The following is a 19,252-nucleotide window of genomic DNA, read 5'->3' on the forward strand; positions in this document are numbered from 1 at the left end:
AAGTATATTCCAGCCTTTACAGGCTCTGAAGCAGAAGAAAACCTTGGTTTTCTTGATCGTGGTATCCCTCCCTCCTTTTGTCTACATTTAGAATTTGGCAGCACTGTGACTTAACATGGAGCTCAGTATAGGCACCTCCCTGCCTCAAGAACAGACAAAGCTCCAGACTAGTCTGAAGGTTGAAAGCAGAGCTGTTGTGTTTTATTGTTCTGCAGTGAAATTCTCAATTCCTTTGTGCTGGATTAGCCTTTCGCTGGCTAATCTATATGAAAGGTTGGCAGGAAAGCATGGAGATTACTTTTATTTATTTACTCATTTGTGTGAATGGTCCAAGTGGAGAAGTACTTGAGCAATACCAAAAAAAGAAGACTTAAAAGCACAGACATTTGATCATCCTACAGCTAGCTCACAGCATTGGCTTCATGTCTGGAAAAGGCAGGGGGGTTGCTGTCAAGAGGCCAAGAAAGGACTCTTTAAGCACCACTGCTGAAGTGGGATATAATTTATAGGGAAAGGCTCACTCAAGGGCTTTGGAAGGGGTTTTTTTAATGTGTTCCCTTCAGTGTGAAAGGCACTGCTCAAAGTTCTGGGCTGTGCAAGTCCTGTTTCCACTTACACAGCTAGTTCTCTGCACTTCCATTCTGGAGCTGAAGTGGTTTTCTTGCTGAGGAGAGGTAGAGATACTTTGCTTTTTCAAAAGGCAAAGGTTATCTGAGTAGAGCTGTTTAAACACAGCAGCCAGACCTTGGCGCCTGCAGGAGAGTCTGAGCACTCCTTGGTTTATCCAGATGCTGTGCCCATGGCATGGGAAAATATCATGGGGAATAAAATCATGGGAATCATGGACTCTCTTCCCCAAGGACAGCTGGTCCAGGGTTGACTCTAGACCTGAACTAGGGTCTCTTGGGTCCCACTTAACAAAACAACTTGCTTCTGGGCTTGTTTTCATGTTTGTTTTGTCTTTCTCCTCCTTGCTGTGATTAGACTGGCTTTAGAAATTCTGGGCCAGATCCCAGATGGACATTGAACCTAACAGAGTGATAGCATTGTACTACAGCATGGGGTCTGGTTACTGTGTTAGGAATACTAGACTGGTAGGAACCAGCAGCATCTTGTGTGCATAAAAGATCAGCCTCTACCTTCAGATTACTGCAGAGGGTAGCAGAGATACCCAGCAGAAAAACATCATGAGGATGGCTGTACTTCTTTGTTGTATCTTCATAAATTTGGAGCAGCCCTTTTCTTGTTGTGTAGTTGCAGTGGTTTGAGGCTGAGGAGTTTCAGCTGAGATGTTCCTCAGAGGAGATGGTTGGAGTGTCAGTGTGGTGGTTTAGAGTTTTGATCACACGTGGAATCTATCTGAAGGAACAAAGAGGCAGTTCTGTAGCTGGATTGTGTCCTACAGACCTCTTTTCTACAAGTGTTTCTTATTTGTACAGTGCTGAGAGATGAACTCAGGAGCAGGGCTGTATGCAGCACTGTGAGGGTCACAGATTACAGAAAGGAGGGCTCCCTTCTGGCTTGGATGGAGCTGGTCATGGTCAGTCTGTGTGCTGATCTAGCAAGGGAATGATGTTCCAGGCAGAAGGGTTTTGTCTCAATGCTTTCACCTATTGCTGATGAACTCTACTCTCTCCCCCAGACCAGTGCATTGTGGATGGCATCACCTACGACGTGAACCAGACCTTCCACAAGCGCCATGATGAGGGGCACATGCTGAACTGCACCTGCTTTGGCCAGGGCCGGGGCAGATGGAAGTGTGATCCTGTTGGTGAGTCACTGGCTGTCCCCCCCTTGCAAACAAACACACTTTGTGGCTCTGTACAAACTGGCTGTGGTATGGACAAACTGGTGTGTGAGTTTGGGCCCAGTCTTTGTCCACTTTGTCGTGAGTTGTGCAAAAGCAAAAATAGAAGCAGCGCTGCATTTGCTGGAGGGTAAGTGAAAGGACATTTGTTAATTTAAGGACATATGCTTGGGTTTTCACACCTACCACAGAAGAACCACGACTGTGGCAAGCATATGTTGTAAAATGTAGCAGGTTGTGGTAGCAGGGCAGTTAGTCTGTGGTCATTTGGCTGGATTCTGGTACCTCAGTTATCAGCTTAGCAGAGCTCTCAGCCTGAACACTGATAAAACTTGCAGCTGGGCCCTGATGCTAGGATCAGTTTTCTTGCCTTTCTCTATCCTAAAATCTTTCACAGTTTTCTCCCTGAACTGAGGAAGGAGCACCAGCATATATTAACTTACCTTGGACTGAATTGATTTTTTGGCTGCCTTTGTTCTAGCAAAGAGAAAGCTCAGGATGAGAACATGTGTTAATAGTACTCTGGAGGTTACCTAAAACCATCATGACTCTCTGCAGGAATAAGATTTCATGTCTTCTTCCTCCCTCCCTTCCCTAGCAAACCTTGATTGGAAGATAAAACCTGGCTGTTTGGTTTGCAATTACTAAGTCCAAGAGAGCTTCAAACTATTGCCCAAAAAATGTGTTAGAAATTGCTGGTTGTGAAGCTCTGCTTTATTAACAGTAGTATCTGTACATGTTTACTCAAGGAACATAGATTGTAAAGCTCCTGAAAATTACTAGTTTGAAGGAAGGGGGGGAGGGATGATTTCAGCTATCTGTATAAGTGCAATTAAAGTTTTAATTTTGTTGGCTCTCTCTAAACAAAGCTCTTATTTATCCAAGGAAACATAATGCTGGTTCTCACTGAAAATTTCCATGGAGCCAGGCATACATGCAGTTGTGAGAGTAGAAAGTGTGCTGAAGTGCTGTACTGTGCTGTATTTACCCTAGTTCAGCTGATTTCAGGATCTGATCTGTCTCCCTTTGGTTTATACAATGGTAAATCTGGAAAGATTCTGCTGAAAATAAGAACATTCTGGGGACTATTAAAGCATAAATGAATTCTGAAGGCAGGAGGAATTTTTGCCTTTGATCTCCTTGAGAGCAGCATGGTTTAGCTTTGGATGAGAGATGAACTCAACTGGCTAGGGCAGAATTGAGCTCCAGAGTGGATGAAATTCTTTCTAGAAGGAACACCCCACTGAAATGCATCACAGCTGAATTAGCCCCCTAATATCCAGCTTAATACATGCAGTGTTGTGTTAAGAACCTTGAGTTGAGACTCCAATTCTGTTGCCACTTTATTTTTATGTACCTATATTTGCAATAAACATCAGTGCTGCATTTCTTTGTGCAAAAGTCTTTTGGCACTTCTTTGTAGATATTTCACCCAGTGTGAACTGTCCCTCTTGTGCCTCCAGACCAGTGCCAGGACTCAGAAACTCGCACCTTCTACCAGATTGGAGACTCCTGGGAGAAGTATGTGCATGGGGTCAGATACCAGTGCTACTGCTATGGTCGTGGGATTGGAGAGTGGCACTGCCAACCTCTGCAGACCTACCCAGGTAAGAAACCCAACGGAAAATGAGCTCACCTGCTGAGTGAGACCTGAGGAAGGCCAGCTTTCCACCCCTCACCTGTTCAGGTGTCTGTACCTAATGCCCTTTGGTTTCCTTTTAAAGCAGAACAGATTCTCCCTGTCCCTTGGCAGACACAAGTGGTCAGGGGTTGATAAAGAGGGGCTCAAGCTGTTTGCAGCTATTCCTGAGGCCAGGGTTAGTTCAGAGAATGACCCTCAGTGCACACAACAGCTTGGGTTTACATTTCCTCCTGGTATTTAGTGATATCACATGTGTGATCTTCAGCTTATATTTCCTGAAACTCACATGTGGGATTCTTCCTTTTCCACTCAATACAGAAGCAAAATCCATCATGGAACAAAATGTTTTTCCTGATCAGTAACCCAAAGACATTAAATATTTGAACTCTTGTTTGTCCAGGCAATTCCAGGAACTCTATAGGAATGGGCAATGCCTGTTTGTTGGTTGTTCAGCTTCAGTTCCCTGAACAGGAGAGGAAGTTCTCTACTTTCCTGTTTAAGGTTGCAACTGCCACTGTCTTAATCTGAATAAGATGAAGTATTAAGGCTTGCTGAGCTTCATTTACTCCTGTTGGACTGCTTAAACAAACATCTCCCTGAGCTATGTGAAATATGCATGCCTCCAGCCTGGAGACCAGGCTTGGGGCTGCTTTAGACACAAGAGTGACTTAAAATGTGTAAATAAACCAAATCTAATGTTTCTGAATGTAGGTTTGGGGTTAGGTGAGCTTTGAAATTTTCTGCCTGTGGGCACAAGTTTGTTTTTCTAGAAATCCTGTTAAATGGGGTGCAGGTATATATGTTACATGGTTGTTCAAATAAATTATTATTAGAAATGCTGGGAATGGGGTGAGGGTGCAGCTATTTAGTGGCTGAAACACTTTTCTGCAGATTCCAGGGATCTCTTTGCTGGGATTTTCTGAGAACTAACATGAGGACAGTGCTGCTGAGTGTTCAGTGACACCTCCCCAGTGGGCCCAGGTTCTCTGAAAGGAGAACCCTGGGCTCATAAAACCTGTCCTTCTCTATTGGAGAGCTTCTTGGAGGAAAGAAACAGACCTGAGCCTGACCTAGCTGAGTGCAATCAGTAGTCTTAAGCATTAGAGCACTGCAGAACTTGTATTTTCATCAGTTCATGGGCCTCTTTTTTGTCTCAGACCCCTTCTGGTGGGGTTTGTGTGCAGAAGAAAAGTCTCACTATCTGTGGAGTCATTGCAGAGTCAGGAATATTCAGTGTTTCAAATGAATTGATTAAGAAATTTAGTAAAATAGTAGAAGATTAGTGTCTCTTTTCAGGTTATCTTCAGTGTCAGATCAGAAGTTTTTCCCTCACCATGCTGCATGATTAGACCTGGATTTGGCAGATGGTTTTTATCAGCTTCCCTGCTATCTTCTGCCATTGCAGAAGATATTAATGAAGAAAACAGTTATTTGCTGAGAAGTTCCCCTCCTCTCTTTGAACAGCAAGACTTGGTTTTACAGACTTTTTCTGTACCTCTCCCATTTTCCATTTCATTGGTATCTTACAGGAAATGGACCCAAGCAGTGCACACAAACTTCCCCACAAAATTTATTCTTACTCACTGGTTTTCTAGGTGGCAATGAAGGATAGAAAGACAGTAGACCTGATTTCCCATGTATAGAAGTACTATGTGAGCCATGCAGCTTTCTTGCTTTTTGATGACTCCACAACATTCCCAGCAGGTTAAAACCAGCAATTCTTTTTTCAGGCTCAACTGGACCTGTGCAGGTGATCATCACAGAGAGTACCAATCAGCCAAACTCCCACCCCATCCAGTGGAATGCTCCTGAACGGTCTCACATCACCCAGTACATCCTGCGCTGGAGACCTGTGAGTGCCACATTTGTCATCATTTGTTCCTCAAGAGTACTTTATTTGGCTTTTTCTTCTGTCTAAAAGAAGTGGCTGACACAACTTCAGCAAACTTGAGTTGCTTATTCAGTGTCTTTGGCCTCTTGAGGTCAACAGCTACTCTTGAGCATCAAGGAGAGCCAGTGCTGTATAAACACTTAATGTTTTCTTGCCCAAACTTCACTGGTTGCTGTGTTCATAAAGTATTTTATTGAACAAAGCACTAGTACAGCAGGCAGACAAGTTTATATCCTTAGGAATGTAAATCCTTGTGGAAGCTTCTTCAAAGAAATGCTGTTTTAGTAACATGTGCATCTCCAGAAACTACCAGGATACATTTTGTGCTGTTAATGTGGAGGTAAAAGTGACTAGGATATGAAGTCATAAACAGCTTGTGTAGGATTAAATAAACAGTCACTCCCATCTTCTCCAAAGTCTAAACCAAAACTGGTTAACCACAGCTTGTTGGCTGGTTCCTCTGTGAGGAATGATTTGGTTTAACCAACACAGATGAGCTGTCTTCCAGCTCCCCTGAGAAGAGCTTCACAAAAGACCACTTAATGATTAAGAGCATTAGTACTTCAATGCTGCCTGTTATTAAGAGAACAATAAAGGCCCTGATCCAAAGCCATTCAAGACACTCAAGTCTTTTTACTGATTTCAGTGTATCTTGGATGAAGGCCTGAATGAAATGGACTTTAAAGCACTGGGGTACAAACCTCAGAGGATGGAGCATTATTTTAAAGCTTCCCATAGAGTTCAAACACAGGGTAGAAGGGAAGAACCTCTCTGTATATTGTTTTCAGATGATGGCTTTAGAGTGTTATTATGAACAGGCTTCAAAAGTATCTTTTCCAACCACTATTTCATGCCTTACTGTGCTTTTGGTGAAGGAATGGGTTGAATTTATAACAAATAATGCTCTTTTAAAGGGTAAAGTTCACAGCTAGGTTGTTTGTAGTTTACCCCTGTAAAACCTAGTAACTCATTGCCCTTGGTCCTGCTTCTTGGCACACTTTTCTCATCTCCTTTGACTTGATTCTGTCTGTGCACTAAAGCCACTCAGGTCATACCTGTGTTTGAATATTACAGTGAGTAGTGACCACACAGCAGGTTAGGTCTCTAGATTGCCCTCCTTGCAGCCTAGGGAGTCTCTCACTCTCTGAGTGTCTTTTTTTCTTGCAGAAAAACTCAGGAAGGCAGTGGAAGGAAGCCACCATCCCTGGCCACCGCAACTCCTACACCATCTCAGGCCTGAAGCCTGGTGTGATTTATGAGGGACAGCTCATCAGTGTCCAGCAGTATGGCCACAAAGAAGTCACCCGCTTTGATTTCACCACAACCAGCACCACAGCAGTGACAAGTGAGCTGGGCAGGGGGACATCCAGGAAAACCTAATCTCCTTCACCCACGTCCTTGCTTTGTGCATCCCCATAACACAGAAGTGTAGTGATGCTTAATGCAACCTTTCTTTCCTCTCTCTGGTAGGCAACACTGTTTCAGGAGAGACAACTCTTCTTCCTCCCGTGGTGGCTACTTCAGAATCTGTCACTGAAATCACATCCAACAGCTTTGTTGTCTCCTGGGTTTCTGCTTCTGACACCGTTTCTGGATTCCGTGTTGAGTACGAGCTGAGCGAGGAGGGTGATGAGCCACAGTACCTTGGTGAGACAATGCTGTGTGTGCCAGGGCAAAGCTCTGCTCCCAGTCAGGGCATCTCTGCTCTGTGGCACTCAGTAGAGCTGGTGTGAGCATCACAGTGAGCACCTCCCTGTCTTTCAGTAGGATTCAGTTAGGAGATGAGAGTGGCAGGAGCAGCTCAGATAAAAATTCAGTTCCTTGTCTTTTCTCCATTAATAGCTGTAAGACAACAAGGCAAGTAAATAGCAATCCCCTCAGAATACTGTCCCAGGATTCTGCAGAGGAAAACTGCCTGAGCCAGGAGTGGTGGATGAGTAATAAGTCTGAGTAGATTAATTATTCTTTTCATCTCTGTGAATCTTTGCTTAGGTTTTTTTGGGTTTTTTTTTTCATTTACTATCATATAAAGTTACTGGCTTCCACAGCATCCTGAAATGAACAGCAGCTCAGATGAGAAAAGAACCATATCTGTTTTTCTGAACCTACCTCCTGGCTAATTTCCTTTGGCATACCTTTGTCCTTCCATCAGAATGGACAGAGAGAACTCTTTCCCAAATGCCCTCTCTTGGCTGCTTGTTACCTCATGGATACCTCATGTTCCAGTCTGCTCTGTCAGTTATTTTGTTTGGATCAGATCTTCCTCATCTTTGATAATATGGCAATTTAGCTGAGCTGGGAAGCTGGTTAAAGGCACTGGACTCAGACACAGGAATTGAAACTGGTTTTCTAATATTTATTGTAGAGCCCATGGCGCCACTAAATGTAATTTCATTTTAACTTCTTTTTCCTAGTTTCCTGTTTTAGCAGTGATAATAGCAATATCTCACCTCAAGCATTTGAAGTTATAATAGTTAGTGGGACATGAGTGTGGTAGAAGAACCTGACAAAAAGAACAGCAATCTCCTGACCTAATAATTTTCCCTGAAACTGTTGCTTCCCTGAATTCACAGGCTTGGACACTGATCAGAAGTGGCTCTTGTGGGGACTGCCAGCACTGTCACCACCTTTCTTTCTGCCCAGGTAGCTGAGCTGAGCTGTGATGCAGCTCCTGAGTTTGTCTACAGAGAGAGGTTTACGGGCAGATTGGAGAGCAATTCCTAGCTTCCCCTAAGATGCTTGGTTTCAGTCTGGTCAGCAAAGAGCTGCTTCTTGGGGAGTTTTCTACATCTGGCATGTAGGTGGACATCTGGGAGAAGGGAAAGAAGTTCACCAGCCCTCATAATGTCATTCTTCTTCACTCATGAGTCAGTGTTTCCACATAACCTACTCATGTGAAAGTTTTTCCATATATTTCTGTACTGGAAGTTCAACAGTCAGGGTATGAAATGAGTGTTCAGCTGAGGTGGCTACAGTGTCCAGGGGGCTGCTGCTCAAGCTGCCCTGCAATATCCCACATCAAGCCCTGGTGCCCTTGGTTGTTGGTCCCAGCTTTTCCACACAACTCTTCTGAAGTGAATCAAACACAGTGCAGAGAAACTGTTGTTTTATTGCAGGGAAGACTGTGCTTCAGCCCAAGTTAGAACAGACTTCTCAATTATTTAATTTGGAGAGACAGCAAGAAGATGGAATTGCTAAAAGAAATTTTTCTCTCCTGCCTTTCTCAGATCTTCCAAGCACAGCCACTTCTGTCAACATCCCTGACTTGCTTCCTGGTCGCAAGTATATTGTTAATGTCTACCAGATCTCTGAAGAGGGAGAGCAGAATCTCATCCTGTCTACTTCACAGACTACAGGTACGTGTGGTTGGTTGTTGCTGCACTTTGAAAGCTGTTGTTACTGTTTGCTCAAGAACTTTTTGTTACCTCTTACCCTCACACTTGCTGTCCTCCTGTGTTTATTGTCTTAAACAGCTCCTGATGCACCACCCGACCACACAGTGGAAAGTGTGGATGACACATCCATTGTCATCAGCTGGAGCAGACCACAGGCTCCAATCACAGGTTTGGTCCTGTTGGAGAGCATTTATTCTGCATTATTGCTAGAATCTAAAATGTAGATGAAAAGGAAAAGGAAATACAACTCTGGGACAAAGGTAGTGCAAAATTCTGCCTGGTGAGAGAGACCAGCTGGAAAGCACATGGGCAGTTGAGCATTTCCTTGGCTTCAGTGGCTGAACCAAGCAATGCAGAAGGCTGGATGTAAAACAATTCCTTCTGGATTTGTGTTACATGAAAACAAGCCCCAAGACCTTATATTTGTATCTGTCATCCAGTCCATCCCATAGTGAGCATGAGAACAGTGCTAAATCCACGTGTCAGACCTCAGAGAGATCCTCACCCAGGTCAGACTGTGCTTTGGAAGGTGGTGTGAGTGTGTGGTCTCCAGATGGGACGTGAGCACAGGCAGGCCACAGGTCCTGCTGAAGTTCAGGACTATTTTTATCAAAGCTCAGGAGGGAGATCAGTTCAGCCCTCATTTCTAGCATTCTTTGTGCTTACTGCTTGTGCTGAGGATTACATATTTCTCTTGCTTCAGGCTACAGGATTGTCTACGTTCCCTCTGTGGAAGGCAGCAGCACAGAGCTCAACCTGCCCGACACTGCCACCTCTGTGACACTCAGTGACCTGATGCCAGGGGTTCAGTACAACATCAGCATCTATGCTGTGGAAGAAAACCAGGAGAGCACTCCTGTCTTCATCCAGCAGGAAACCACTGGGGTCCCACGCACAGGTAATGTTCATCTTCTGGATTTCAGTCACTGAGGTTGCTGTTGCTGCCTAAGGGAGTGCTTAAATGAGCTGTGTTATGGTTTTGTGGGTTTGAGTTGTAAGTTTCACTGGTATTGAAGTTCTGTAGTGAAGTCATACTTATTGAAACAGTTAAAACACCACTCTGCATTGAGAGGGTTGCAATTCCTAGGGATTGGACTGCAGGCAGGTCTTGCATTGTCTGCAGAAGAGAGATCAGTTTCCCAAGTTATCTTAGGGGGATTCTGCTAAGAAATCCTCTGAAGTGCCTGGTGTGTCACTTTGACCCAGCACTTGGCTGACAGATATTCAGGGTTATGTACTCAGACACCACAACACAATGTTCAAACTGTTCACCTGACTTTTCCTTCTCCCTTCCAATCCTACCCATTATTTTCCTTTGCAGTCAGTGGGGTTGGGAGATTGCTCAGCATTGACTGATGTGTCAAGACACCATAGGATCTAAACTTGAGGCACTCAGTATTTAAAAAACTTCTGGTTTCAGGGTTCTTTAAGTATCCAGTTGGACTGAATAACCAAACCAAAAGAAGGGATAGTGAAAGAATTGGGATTTGATGTGGTAAGCAGTGGAATTTCATGGTCCTGCAAGTTGCAAGCACGTGTTTGCAAATGGGAATTTACCAGGAATGAACTCAGCTCAATGACTTTATGGTTTGGCTTCTGCATCTTCCAAAAATGTGTGCTGGTTAACCTTAGGGCAGTATCAGTCCTAGTCTCAAGAAACTTAATTTAAACACAAGAATTCAAGGGTGCAGTACTGTGGCCCAGCACTGAGGGAACTGCATCTTGCATTTGACTGCAGTAAGGCCAGATCAGCCCCTGTACTTGTTTAATTATAAAAGGTGGATTTCAACTTAATCACAGACCTTCAGATCATGCTGTGGGTTTTGAAAACCCTCTCTTTTAATTTTAGAAGGAGGTTACTGTTTCCAGCCCCTGGAGTACTTTGTTTCCCCTCAGGCTTTGGTTCTGCTTATACTTGAAGTTCTGTAGCATATTACATCTGGTCTTTGAGTTCTTTCTGTCACAGCAAGATATCTTCGGAAGACAAAAAGTAGATAATGATGTTTACAATTATAGTCTGCTTGAATATTGTCTGGCAATGTGTGTAGGCATGTTTACAGTGAGGTTACCCTGACTTTTTATTTTGGTAAATATTCTTGGGCTGGCCATTGTTCAAGGAAAATTCACTTTTTTTTTTCCTTCCGTGGAAACCAGTAACTTCTCCTCCTGCTAAGGACTCCCTCTGACAACTGTTGCACCCTTGTGCTTTCAGATGAAGTGCCTTCCCCCAGAGATCTGCAGTTTGTGGAGGTTTCTGACATCAAGATCACCATCATGTGGAGCCCGCCCCAGAGCCAGGTGTCCGGCTATCGGGTGGAGGTGATCCCTGTCAACCGCCCTGGCCAGCACGGCCAGAGGCTGCCCATCACCAGGAGCTCCTTTGCTGAAGTCATTGACCTGATCCCAGGAACAACCTATCTCTTCAAGATCTTTGCTGTAAACCAGGGCAGGGAGAGCAAACCTTTGACTGGAGAGCAAACCACCAGTAAGTGCCTTTCCTCTGGGCTTTTTTCAGCCTTTTGAAGTGTGGATTTCTCTGTTGCTTGGAGAAATGTATAAACAGAGCACTTGAAGTGCAACAGTTCTAGCCCAGGAGGTATCCCATCAGTAGGATGACAGGGCTGGGAATTCATTCATTCTAACAATGATCTCTTCAGCAGATTTATCCTCCTGCAGGGCTTTCCAATGGGAGTTTAAGTCTCATGGCACTTTAAAACAATTTTGTATGGCTGGAATTCAACTTTTTTATTACTGACTGAGAATTGATGGACCCTGCAGTTCTTTTACAGCACAGATCACAGCCGGTGACTTTTATAATTTTTTTTTTTCTTTTGCTGGTACCTTAGGGCAGATTTCAGTATGACTTAGAAGCCTTGCTGAGATTCCTCTGAAAATCCCCATCTCCCTTCTGACTGCTCCATACCTATCTGGCTCCCCTGGCAGCAGTAGCAGGTGTGCCTGCACATGCAGGGAAGGCTCATGCAGGATCCCTCAGAACCTGATTGCTAATGATCTAGAGGCAGTGCAGCACCTCACCAGTGTGAGGAGAAATGCACTTTGTCAGACATTGCTTTTTGCTTTGCAGCAGTGCAGAGAAGAGAGAGGAGCAGTGGCTGGGCAAGATGTAGGTTTTAAGATGGAAGAGTAAGAGTTTTATCTGGGTGGTTATCTCCATTTTTGACCCAAGAGGAACATCAGACAGAACATGGGATATAGTTTGTTTGATCAGGTCCTGTTTATTGGGCATTAGAAGGGTGAGTGGGTATTTGTGATGTTTTTTATCTGGGTTACTTTATTCAAAGGGACAAAATTCAGCTGTGTGCATCTGCTGCTCTTTTACCACTTTTCAGTAAATAAGAACAACTTCTGAGAACCCAGCCTGGCTCTTAGTAATATGAGAGGGAAGGAAAGGAAATGGGATAATCTGTGAATATAGCCATGCTGTTTGAGGACTATCCTTACTTCCATCCATAAAGTTATGAGCAATGAATAGTGCCTGTCCCTTGACTGTGCAGGGAGAATGGGATCCTTATGTCCATCCTTTGCCATAGGTGTCTAATTTGAGCCCAGCACAGATGGTGTGAGCACCCTCCCTCCTCTTTCAAGCAAGGCTTTCAAAAGCAAGGATGCGACTTAGGAATCTGAACCCTCTTGGAAGCATTTAGAACAAGAAGGGCTCAGTTCCCAGCCAGATCTGTAATTTTTTGTGGTTGTTTTGAGGAGCCTGGGCTAGGTGTAGGGTTCCTCTGAACCTGCACAGAGAGGTGTACATTGGAGTATAGACATTTAATTCAGACAGCACAGTCACAAATGTCTGGAATCATTTTCCATAGGCTGTGATCATCTGCTTAACTGCTTGGCCTAAACCACATTGCAGAAACTATTCACATAAATTGCATCCTGTAATCGAAAGTCCTGGGAAACAGAAATCATTCAGGGTTCCCAAGGAAAACCCTGCAGCCAAAGTCTCTTCCCACGGTGTAAATGTGATTCTCTTTTTGGCCTTCCGTTAAAAAGCAGTCTACAAATAAACTCCAAGTGTGTGTGTGTGGCTTTTTAATCTTCCCCTTTTTCCTCTGCTATGGGGAGAGGAAGTGATAAAAGCCTGATAGAGCTGGCAAATTAAATTGTGCAGAAAGGAACTGACTTTAGGCTACACATTTTAGGAAGATAGAATCTTTGTCAGATGAGACTTAGCCCAGGTCTAAGTACCAGCAAGAGGTAAAGTTGACTTTCAGCTTGTGGCTTGGAGATGGGCTTAAGCCAGGTCACACTCATCTTTTTCCTTTTTGAGTTCTCCCCAGTTTTTTCCAGTGGTGGAAGAAGGAAGACCTCACTTCCTTTTTCCTCCCTCCTCAAAAATGGAGAAAACAAAAAGGACAAAAGCATCTTCCTGCTGAATCACTGGGAGAGTGATAAAAGCATTAAATTTTTTTGCCAAAATATTACTTCTCCAGGAGGAGAAAAAAAACATTTGCCAGCCAAAAAGAGCATTGATGAAACCTCACTGCTCTTAAGTTCAATATATGGTTAGAATACAGAAGAGGTGGGGAGACTTGCCATGTGAACACTGTGTAATCCTTGCTGCAGCCAGTGCTACCCTGCCTGCTGTGGGGGCAAATTCCCCTCCAGAGCCTCACCTTGCCTCAGCCAAAGGTGGTGACATCTCCACCAGTCACTGTGGTCCAGTGAAGGAGCTTTGCTGCCTCAGCCTCTTGTTTATGGAGTTATCTGGGTTATCAGCTTCAGCAGATTCCCAGGGGCACTGATAAAAAGGGGAGGAAGCCTGGTAAGAGCTGTTCCCTGAGTCTCAGGGGAGAGATGAGCGTGCTTGGAATTGTTGGATGGTTGGTTCCATGGTGTGAATATTTTTAAGTAGATCTAGGAACTGGTTTTCTGCAGAAAGTCGCTGACTACTACTTATTTTGACATTCAAATGACAAAGTAGGGCTGGTTTATTTTGGGAAGGGATTTTGAGAGGACTGGGCAAGGATTTAAAAGAATAAATCTTTTTCATGGAAAAGGGCTAAAATTAGGTTTCCGTGCTTACACTGACAAGTCTAAACCAAGCTGGTTTTTAAAAAATGCTCAGTGCTCATGAGAAACTGTTGAAATTCCTGAGTGTGTTGGGGTCAACCTTTAGGCTGCCTTCCCCATGGGATGCAGACATGGCAGAGACCCAAATCAGTGCAGCCTGGAGCACTCAGGTCTGCCTGTCTCGGTGTATTAATTAATGGCACTGAGGCGTGGATGCAGAAGTGAAATAACTTCCCTGCTCTCTGACGGTCCCACCTTCTCTCCTCCCTTCTGTTGCCCTCCCACAATCCATCAGAAATACAGGCCATGGTTTGAAAGTGGGGTGAGGTGGAGATTCAGCTGGGAAGCTGATGGGTGTTCTGCTTTACCTCCTCAGAGCTTGATGCCCCCACCAACCTGCGGTTCCTCAACACCACGGAGCACTCGGTGCTGGTGCTGTGGACACGGCCCCGCGCCATCATCACGGGCTACAAGCTGACAGCAGGGCCCACCAGAGGAGGCCAGCCCCGCACCTACAACGTGGGACCCTCTGCCACCAAGTACTTCCTGAGGAACCTGCAGCCTGGCACTGAGTACACCGTGTACCTGGTGGCCGTGAAAGGCGACCTGCAGAGCAACAGAGAGACCGGCGTCTTCACCACTTGTGAGTGAGACACACACACTTCACATCCTCCTCTTATACCCTGGCCTTCTTCAGAACTTGTGCTGAAAGTGCCTCTTGTGGGTTGATTTACAGGGGCAGCCTTTTGAAGTAGCATTCCAGCGGAACAGCTTGGGAAATGCTCCTTGTTGTTCTTTCTGAACTCGTTGGTAGGAAAAAAAGAGCTATTTGCATCAAAAAGCTTTTAGTAAAATATATTTCCTGATGATTAAAAACAACAGGGAGAACTTACTACTGGTACCTCACTTTTTGCTTAACTGGATGTCAGAGAAATTTAATTTTACTTGATCTTCCTCATTGCTTGGTTTTGGCATGACAAATGAAGGAAGGAATACAACTCCCTTTAAAATGGGCAAGGAATAATTAGTCTGGTACTTACATAAAGCTGAAAGCAGTCATTTCTCAAGCTCAGCCATACCATCTAAGGCAGTTCAGCTGCAGTAACCCAAACTGACACAGACATTGTATTCTATAGGTTTTTTGGGTTGTTTTTTTGGGTTTTTTTTGCATTTCAGTCATCTGTATTTGTGGTGCTGGTTTGGGAGAAATATTAAGCAGATTTTAGAAGGAAAGGGAGTTCTGTAACAACCCCCACATACTTCTAAAAAGAGCAAATAGATCCAGTATTTAAATAATGATGATGCCATCACATAAACTAGCAAAACTCAAAGCCACCCAAGCCCAGAACCACATCCTCTTTTCAAAAGAGAATGTGGTTTCTCTTAGAACAATGTGAAACTAAAATAAGGGCTCAAACTTTCAATCAGAGTACCATTGTTGACATTGGCAAGGTGCTTTTTGCTGACAGTCTTATCTATAAATATTCCTCAAGTAGAATGTGGTTTGGTATCTTAGATTTAATATATTCTGGCTTGTCTGAATGTAACCAGTCCAGTTTGAGACTATAGATTTGATTAACAAAGCCTCTTCGTTAATGACATTACTAACAAGGCCATTTCAGATTAAGCTCAGTGTTGTTATTTAGGCTGATTTTGGCATGCACAGAGGCCTTGGCTTCTGTGTGATGCTTCTGACAGATGTCAGTGAGACCACAGATGCCTCAGACTGATGTTGGCTCCTTTCTGCTGACTTCACAAGATTCTGGTGAGGGATGAGATGGTCCTTGCTGGGACAGCTGGGTGACAGACAGGGGTGTGGTATCCTGCTGATTGGAAGGCATATGGTGGGTGAATAAAAAAAAAAAAAACCCAGCTGAGTTTTGAGGAACACGTTAGACATCATGCCATAAAAGAGGATTCCCCAGATTCTTGGAGCTGGATGCATAGAGGATCATGCATCCACTTGAGTATTTTTCTTTGCCTCAGGAATAAAAGCTCTGGCTGTGATTAGACCACTTGCATACTGTGTCTGTCAAGCCCAGCAGCAGACAAAAATCATCTGTCAGATCTCTCCCAAATCACTGGATTTGGGATCTAGTGATCTAGTTCAGCACTCATTTCATACCTCTGGCTGTTTGTGCTGCTGTAGGTGAGGTTTTCAAACTCCTTGGAGCCATCACAGCAGGTAGACTTCAACTCTGATCAATTCACTCCACAGATCAGCCTGCTGGCTCAGTTCCTCCTTTTAACACAGAAGTGACTGAGACCTCTATTGTCATCACCTGGACACCTGCCCCAAGGATTGGTTTCAAGGTAGGAGGAGCTAAGACCTGTGTTGGCTTTTCCTCTTGCTTCACTGTGGTGGGGAGGGCAGATTAAACCATTTCCTATGGACTGTGGTGAAGAGAGCAGCACAAAGGGGAGAAGTGCAAAGGGAGCAGGTTTAGGTGACAGAGGTCAGTGCAGTTGTGGGGTTTCAGGTCAAGTGGGACATCTAGACCACAAGTTACAGGGCTAACAGCTGGAGTTCAGCATGAGGGTTCAGCAGGGTGCTGACAGCTTGTGACTGAGGAGCAAACCCCTGTTCCCTGCAGCTGGGAGTGCGCCCGAGCCAGGGCGGGGAGGCTCCCCGGGAGGTGATCTCCGACTCCGGCAGCATCGTCATCTCCGGGCTGACCCCCGGCGTGGAGTACACCTACAGCCTGACAGTGCTGATGGATGGCCAGGAGAGAGAGACCCCCATCGTCAGGAGAGTCACTACACGTATGGCACCTGCTTTTCCTCCATCATTCCTTCGTCCACTCCTCACTGCCTTCTGGGAGGCAGTTCTGGTCTTTCCTCCCTTTCGTGGGCTGGTTTTTCAGCGACAGGAGCTCTGGCTCCTGCAATGCAGGGTCACAGCTTCAGGGCAGTATTTTTGGCTGATTCCAAAGGTTGAGGATATTGTGGGGAGAGGGATGCTGAGGCAGCCAGCGTGATTCTCAGTGCCATCAGTGACCCATTTCTCTGAACACTTGCAGCACTGGCTCCTCCGACCAGCCTGCGCCTGAAGTCCAGTCCTGACACTGGCATCCTGATAGTCTCCTGGGAGAGAAGCACATCTCCAGGTAACCCTGTGAACTCACTCTGTGCTCAGACCTCCTCTTGGAGCAGAATGCTAACTCACACTTCTGTGGTGCCTTGCAGTTTGGTGGGAAATCAGCTGTTGAGTAATTTAAAGAAAAATGTACCTGTTTCTAGATATATTTAAGGGTATTATTCATAGCTAACTACAACTTGCTGTAGGATTTAATGATTTACATCCTGTGTAAAATGCTGTTTTGGAGCATGAATGTGTTAGAATATGTCAGCTGTTTAAAGGATTTGAAGGGTTTCTTCAAGTATCTCCAGTGGTTGAAACATAGTCTGAGGGAAAGAAAGCAGAATGGACCACAAAGATTTGTGGAAATGACAAATGGAAAGTGAAAGTTCTAACAATGTTCAGGATGAACTCTTCTCCCACAATAGCTGATGAGAGCTGCACAATTACCTCCCATAAAAGGTGGATTGATAGTTTTCAAAAACCTCTGTTGGTAGCTGAATCTTTTCCTGACAGAGTCCTGAGAGAAGTTCCTCTCCAAACTCCTGAGATTCTCAGTTTGGTGAGGTCTCAAAGGGAACAGAAATGCCATGAGGGTGGCAGGGCTAGCTCCTGGGAAGCTCATTTTGGGGTGCTTGACAAAGCAGCCTCTTTCCTTTTGGGCTCAGGGTGGCAAAATCACTTGTAAAATGTCATGTGTTTGCTTCAGCTGTTGCACTGAGGACTGATGTAAGTGGATCCATCAGGAAATTCCTGACAGTGGCCTCTGTATTTCAGGCATCACTGGGTACCGTGTGACCACTGCTCCCACGGATGGGCAGCAGGGCTCTACCCTGGAGGAGGTGGTGGGTGCAGATCAGACCACCTGCACCTTTGAGAACCTCAGCCCTGGCGTGGAGTACAATGTCAGTGTCTACTCTGTCAAGGATGACCAGGAGAGTGTGCCCATCTCAGAAACCATCACACCAGGTAACGAAAGGATGAGCAGCAATTTCAGCTGCCCAAGCTCAAGTGGCTGAGCCTGTGACCTCTATAGTGCAGAACTTGTATTAGTCTGCTGGTAGAGGGCTTAAACTTCACATTTAGTCTCAAGAAGCAGAATAGCCACATTCCAGCCTGTGACAGAACTTCTTACACCCGTGTACTTCTCTGCATGGGCAGCTTGTGTTGTGCTTCACAGGCTGGTGGTCAGCACATGGGTCTGCTGTATGAGTGCACTGAGCTGGGCAGCAGTACCAGGCATTTAACTTAGCCCTGAAGTGCCCCAGCATCTGGAGCACAGCTGGTGGGAACAGGAAGTAGGTGAACAGAGGTATGAGTGGGAAGTGAGCACAGGAGAAATTCTGGCAGCAGTAGTGGCAGAAGATCACTTGAGCACAGTGGAGAGGAAAGCCAAGATGGAAAGGTCCATCACTGTAGCACTTGAGGCACAGTGTGGTGTGTGCCACCTCACATGACATCTGTGGGGACTGCAGAAACTGCCTTTGTAGCTACAGTAGCAAAATTAATATGCATTTCCCCAAATGGTTGCATTTAGTTTTCCTTTGTGAGGCCTTTGTTTGTTTTTGTTTCTGCTCTGAGATGATGCCAGCTACTGTGTTTGCTTGCTCTTGTAACACTGCTTTAAAATTTCTGTGCTTCACTGAAGTGCTGTGTGCTCCCTGGGGTGAACTAATACTGTGATGCTGCATAGTTATGCAGTAATAGCTTTAGCCCTTCACCATCTTCTGGTGGGGGAAAGCTAAGAATGTATGTGTCTGGCTTTTACCACTCTTTAAAGGTGATATGGTACATGCATTCCATGTGGATAAACAATTATTTTACAGAAAACTAGCTTTTTTTTGGCACCTATTCTGTAAAATAAGTGTTTTCCAAGAAGGACATCAAAATAGAACAAAACCACTATTATTAAAACAATATTTCTGTCTCTTAATTTCTTTTCAAACTAACTTGTAATGAACAGAATGGATACAGAGTCCTGCATCTTTGACTCACTGATGTCTGATCCTGAGTGAGGAAGAGCATCCATTAGTTCTCACTGGTTTCAGGGTCACCCTGATAAAGTTACACAGCCAAATCTTGTGCCCTCAGTCAATACCAGTTTATTGACTTGAGCTACTGAAGGTTTGGCCATTGTCAATCAAAGATGCATCTAAAGTTCCCCATTCCCTGCCCAATTCTGCTGGTCCTAACATGCAGGAAATGAGCACCTTTGCAAATAATAATATCAGTAGGGAAAACAGTCACAGCTGGGCTTGATTTCCCTACAGAAATTTAGGCAGCATCTTAAAGTTCATTAAAGGGCATTCTTATTCAGGGGCTAAAACTTGAGATTTTGAACAATTTTAGCCACGTATGTCAGGCTCTTGGGCACATCATATGCTGGGCATAACCTCTGAAT

At 44.7% G+C, this 19,252-nt stretch overlaps 1 protein-coding gene across 7 annotated transcripts in view; it reads left to right on the forward strand.

Annotated features, from left to right (window-relative positions):
* Positions 1-19,252, forward strand: part of FN1 (fibronectin 1) — a 53,086-nt gene that overhangs the window by 11,941 nt on the left and 21,893 nt on the right. For all 7 annotated transcript variants that reach the window (XM_059868205.1, XM_059868204.1, XM_059868207.1 and 4 more), the window contains exons 11-24: positions 1,643-1,771; positions 3,271-3,414; positions 5,180-5,301; positions 6,508-6,685; positions 6,811-6,987; positions 8,568-8,696; positions 8,814-8,903; positions 9,439-9,633; positions 10,948-11,220; positions 14,149-14,415; positions 15,991-16,085; positions 16,367-16,535; positions 16,793-16,879; positions 17,629-17,820. In XM_059868205.1, the coding sequence (XP_059724188.1) occupies positions 1,643-1,771; positions 3,271-3,414; positions 5,180-5,301; positions 6,508-6,685; positions 6,811-6,987; positions 8,568-8,696; positions 8,814-8,903; positions 9,439-9,633; positions 10,948-11,220; positions 14,149-14,415; positions 15,991-16,085; positions 16,367-16,535; positions 16,793-16,879; positions 17,629-17,820 (2,247 nt within the window). The remainder of the gene's footprint in view (positions 1-1,642; positions 1,772-3,270; positions 3,415-5,179; positions 5,302-6,507; positions 6,686-6,810; positions 6,988-8,567; positions 8,697-8,813; positions 8,904-9,438; positions 9,634-10,947; positions 11,221-14,148; positions 14,416-15,990; positions 16,086-16,366; positions 16,536-16,792; positions 16,880-17,628; positions 17,821-19,252) is intronic.

The sequence above is a fragment of the Haemorhous mexicanus genome, chromosome 26 (genome assembly GCF_027477595.1).
Source record: "Haemorhous mexicanus isolate bHaeMex1 chromosome 26, bHaeMex1.pri, whole genome shotgun sequence".
In the NCBI taxonomy this organism is placed as follows: domain Eukaryota; kingdom Metazoa; phylum Chordata; class Aves; order Passeriformes; family Fringillidae; genus Haemorhous; species Haemorhous mexicanus.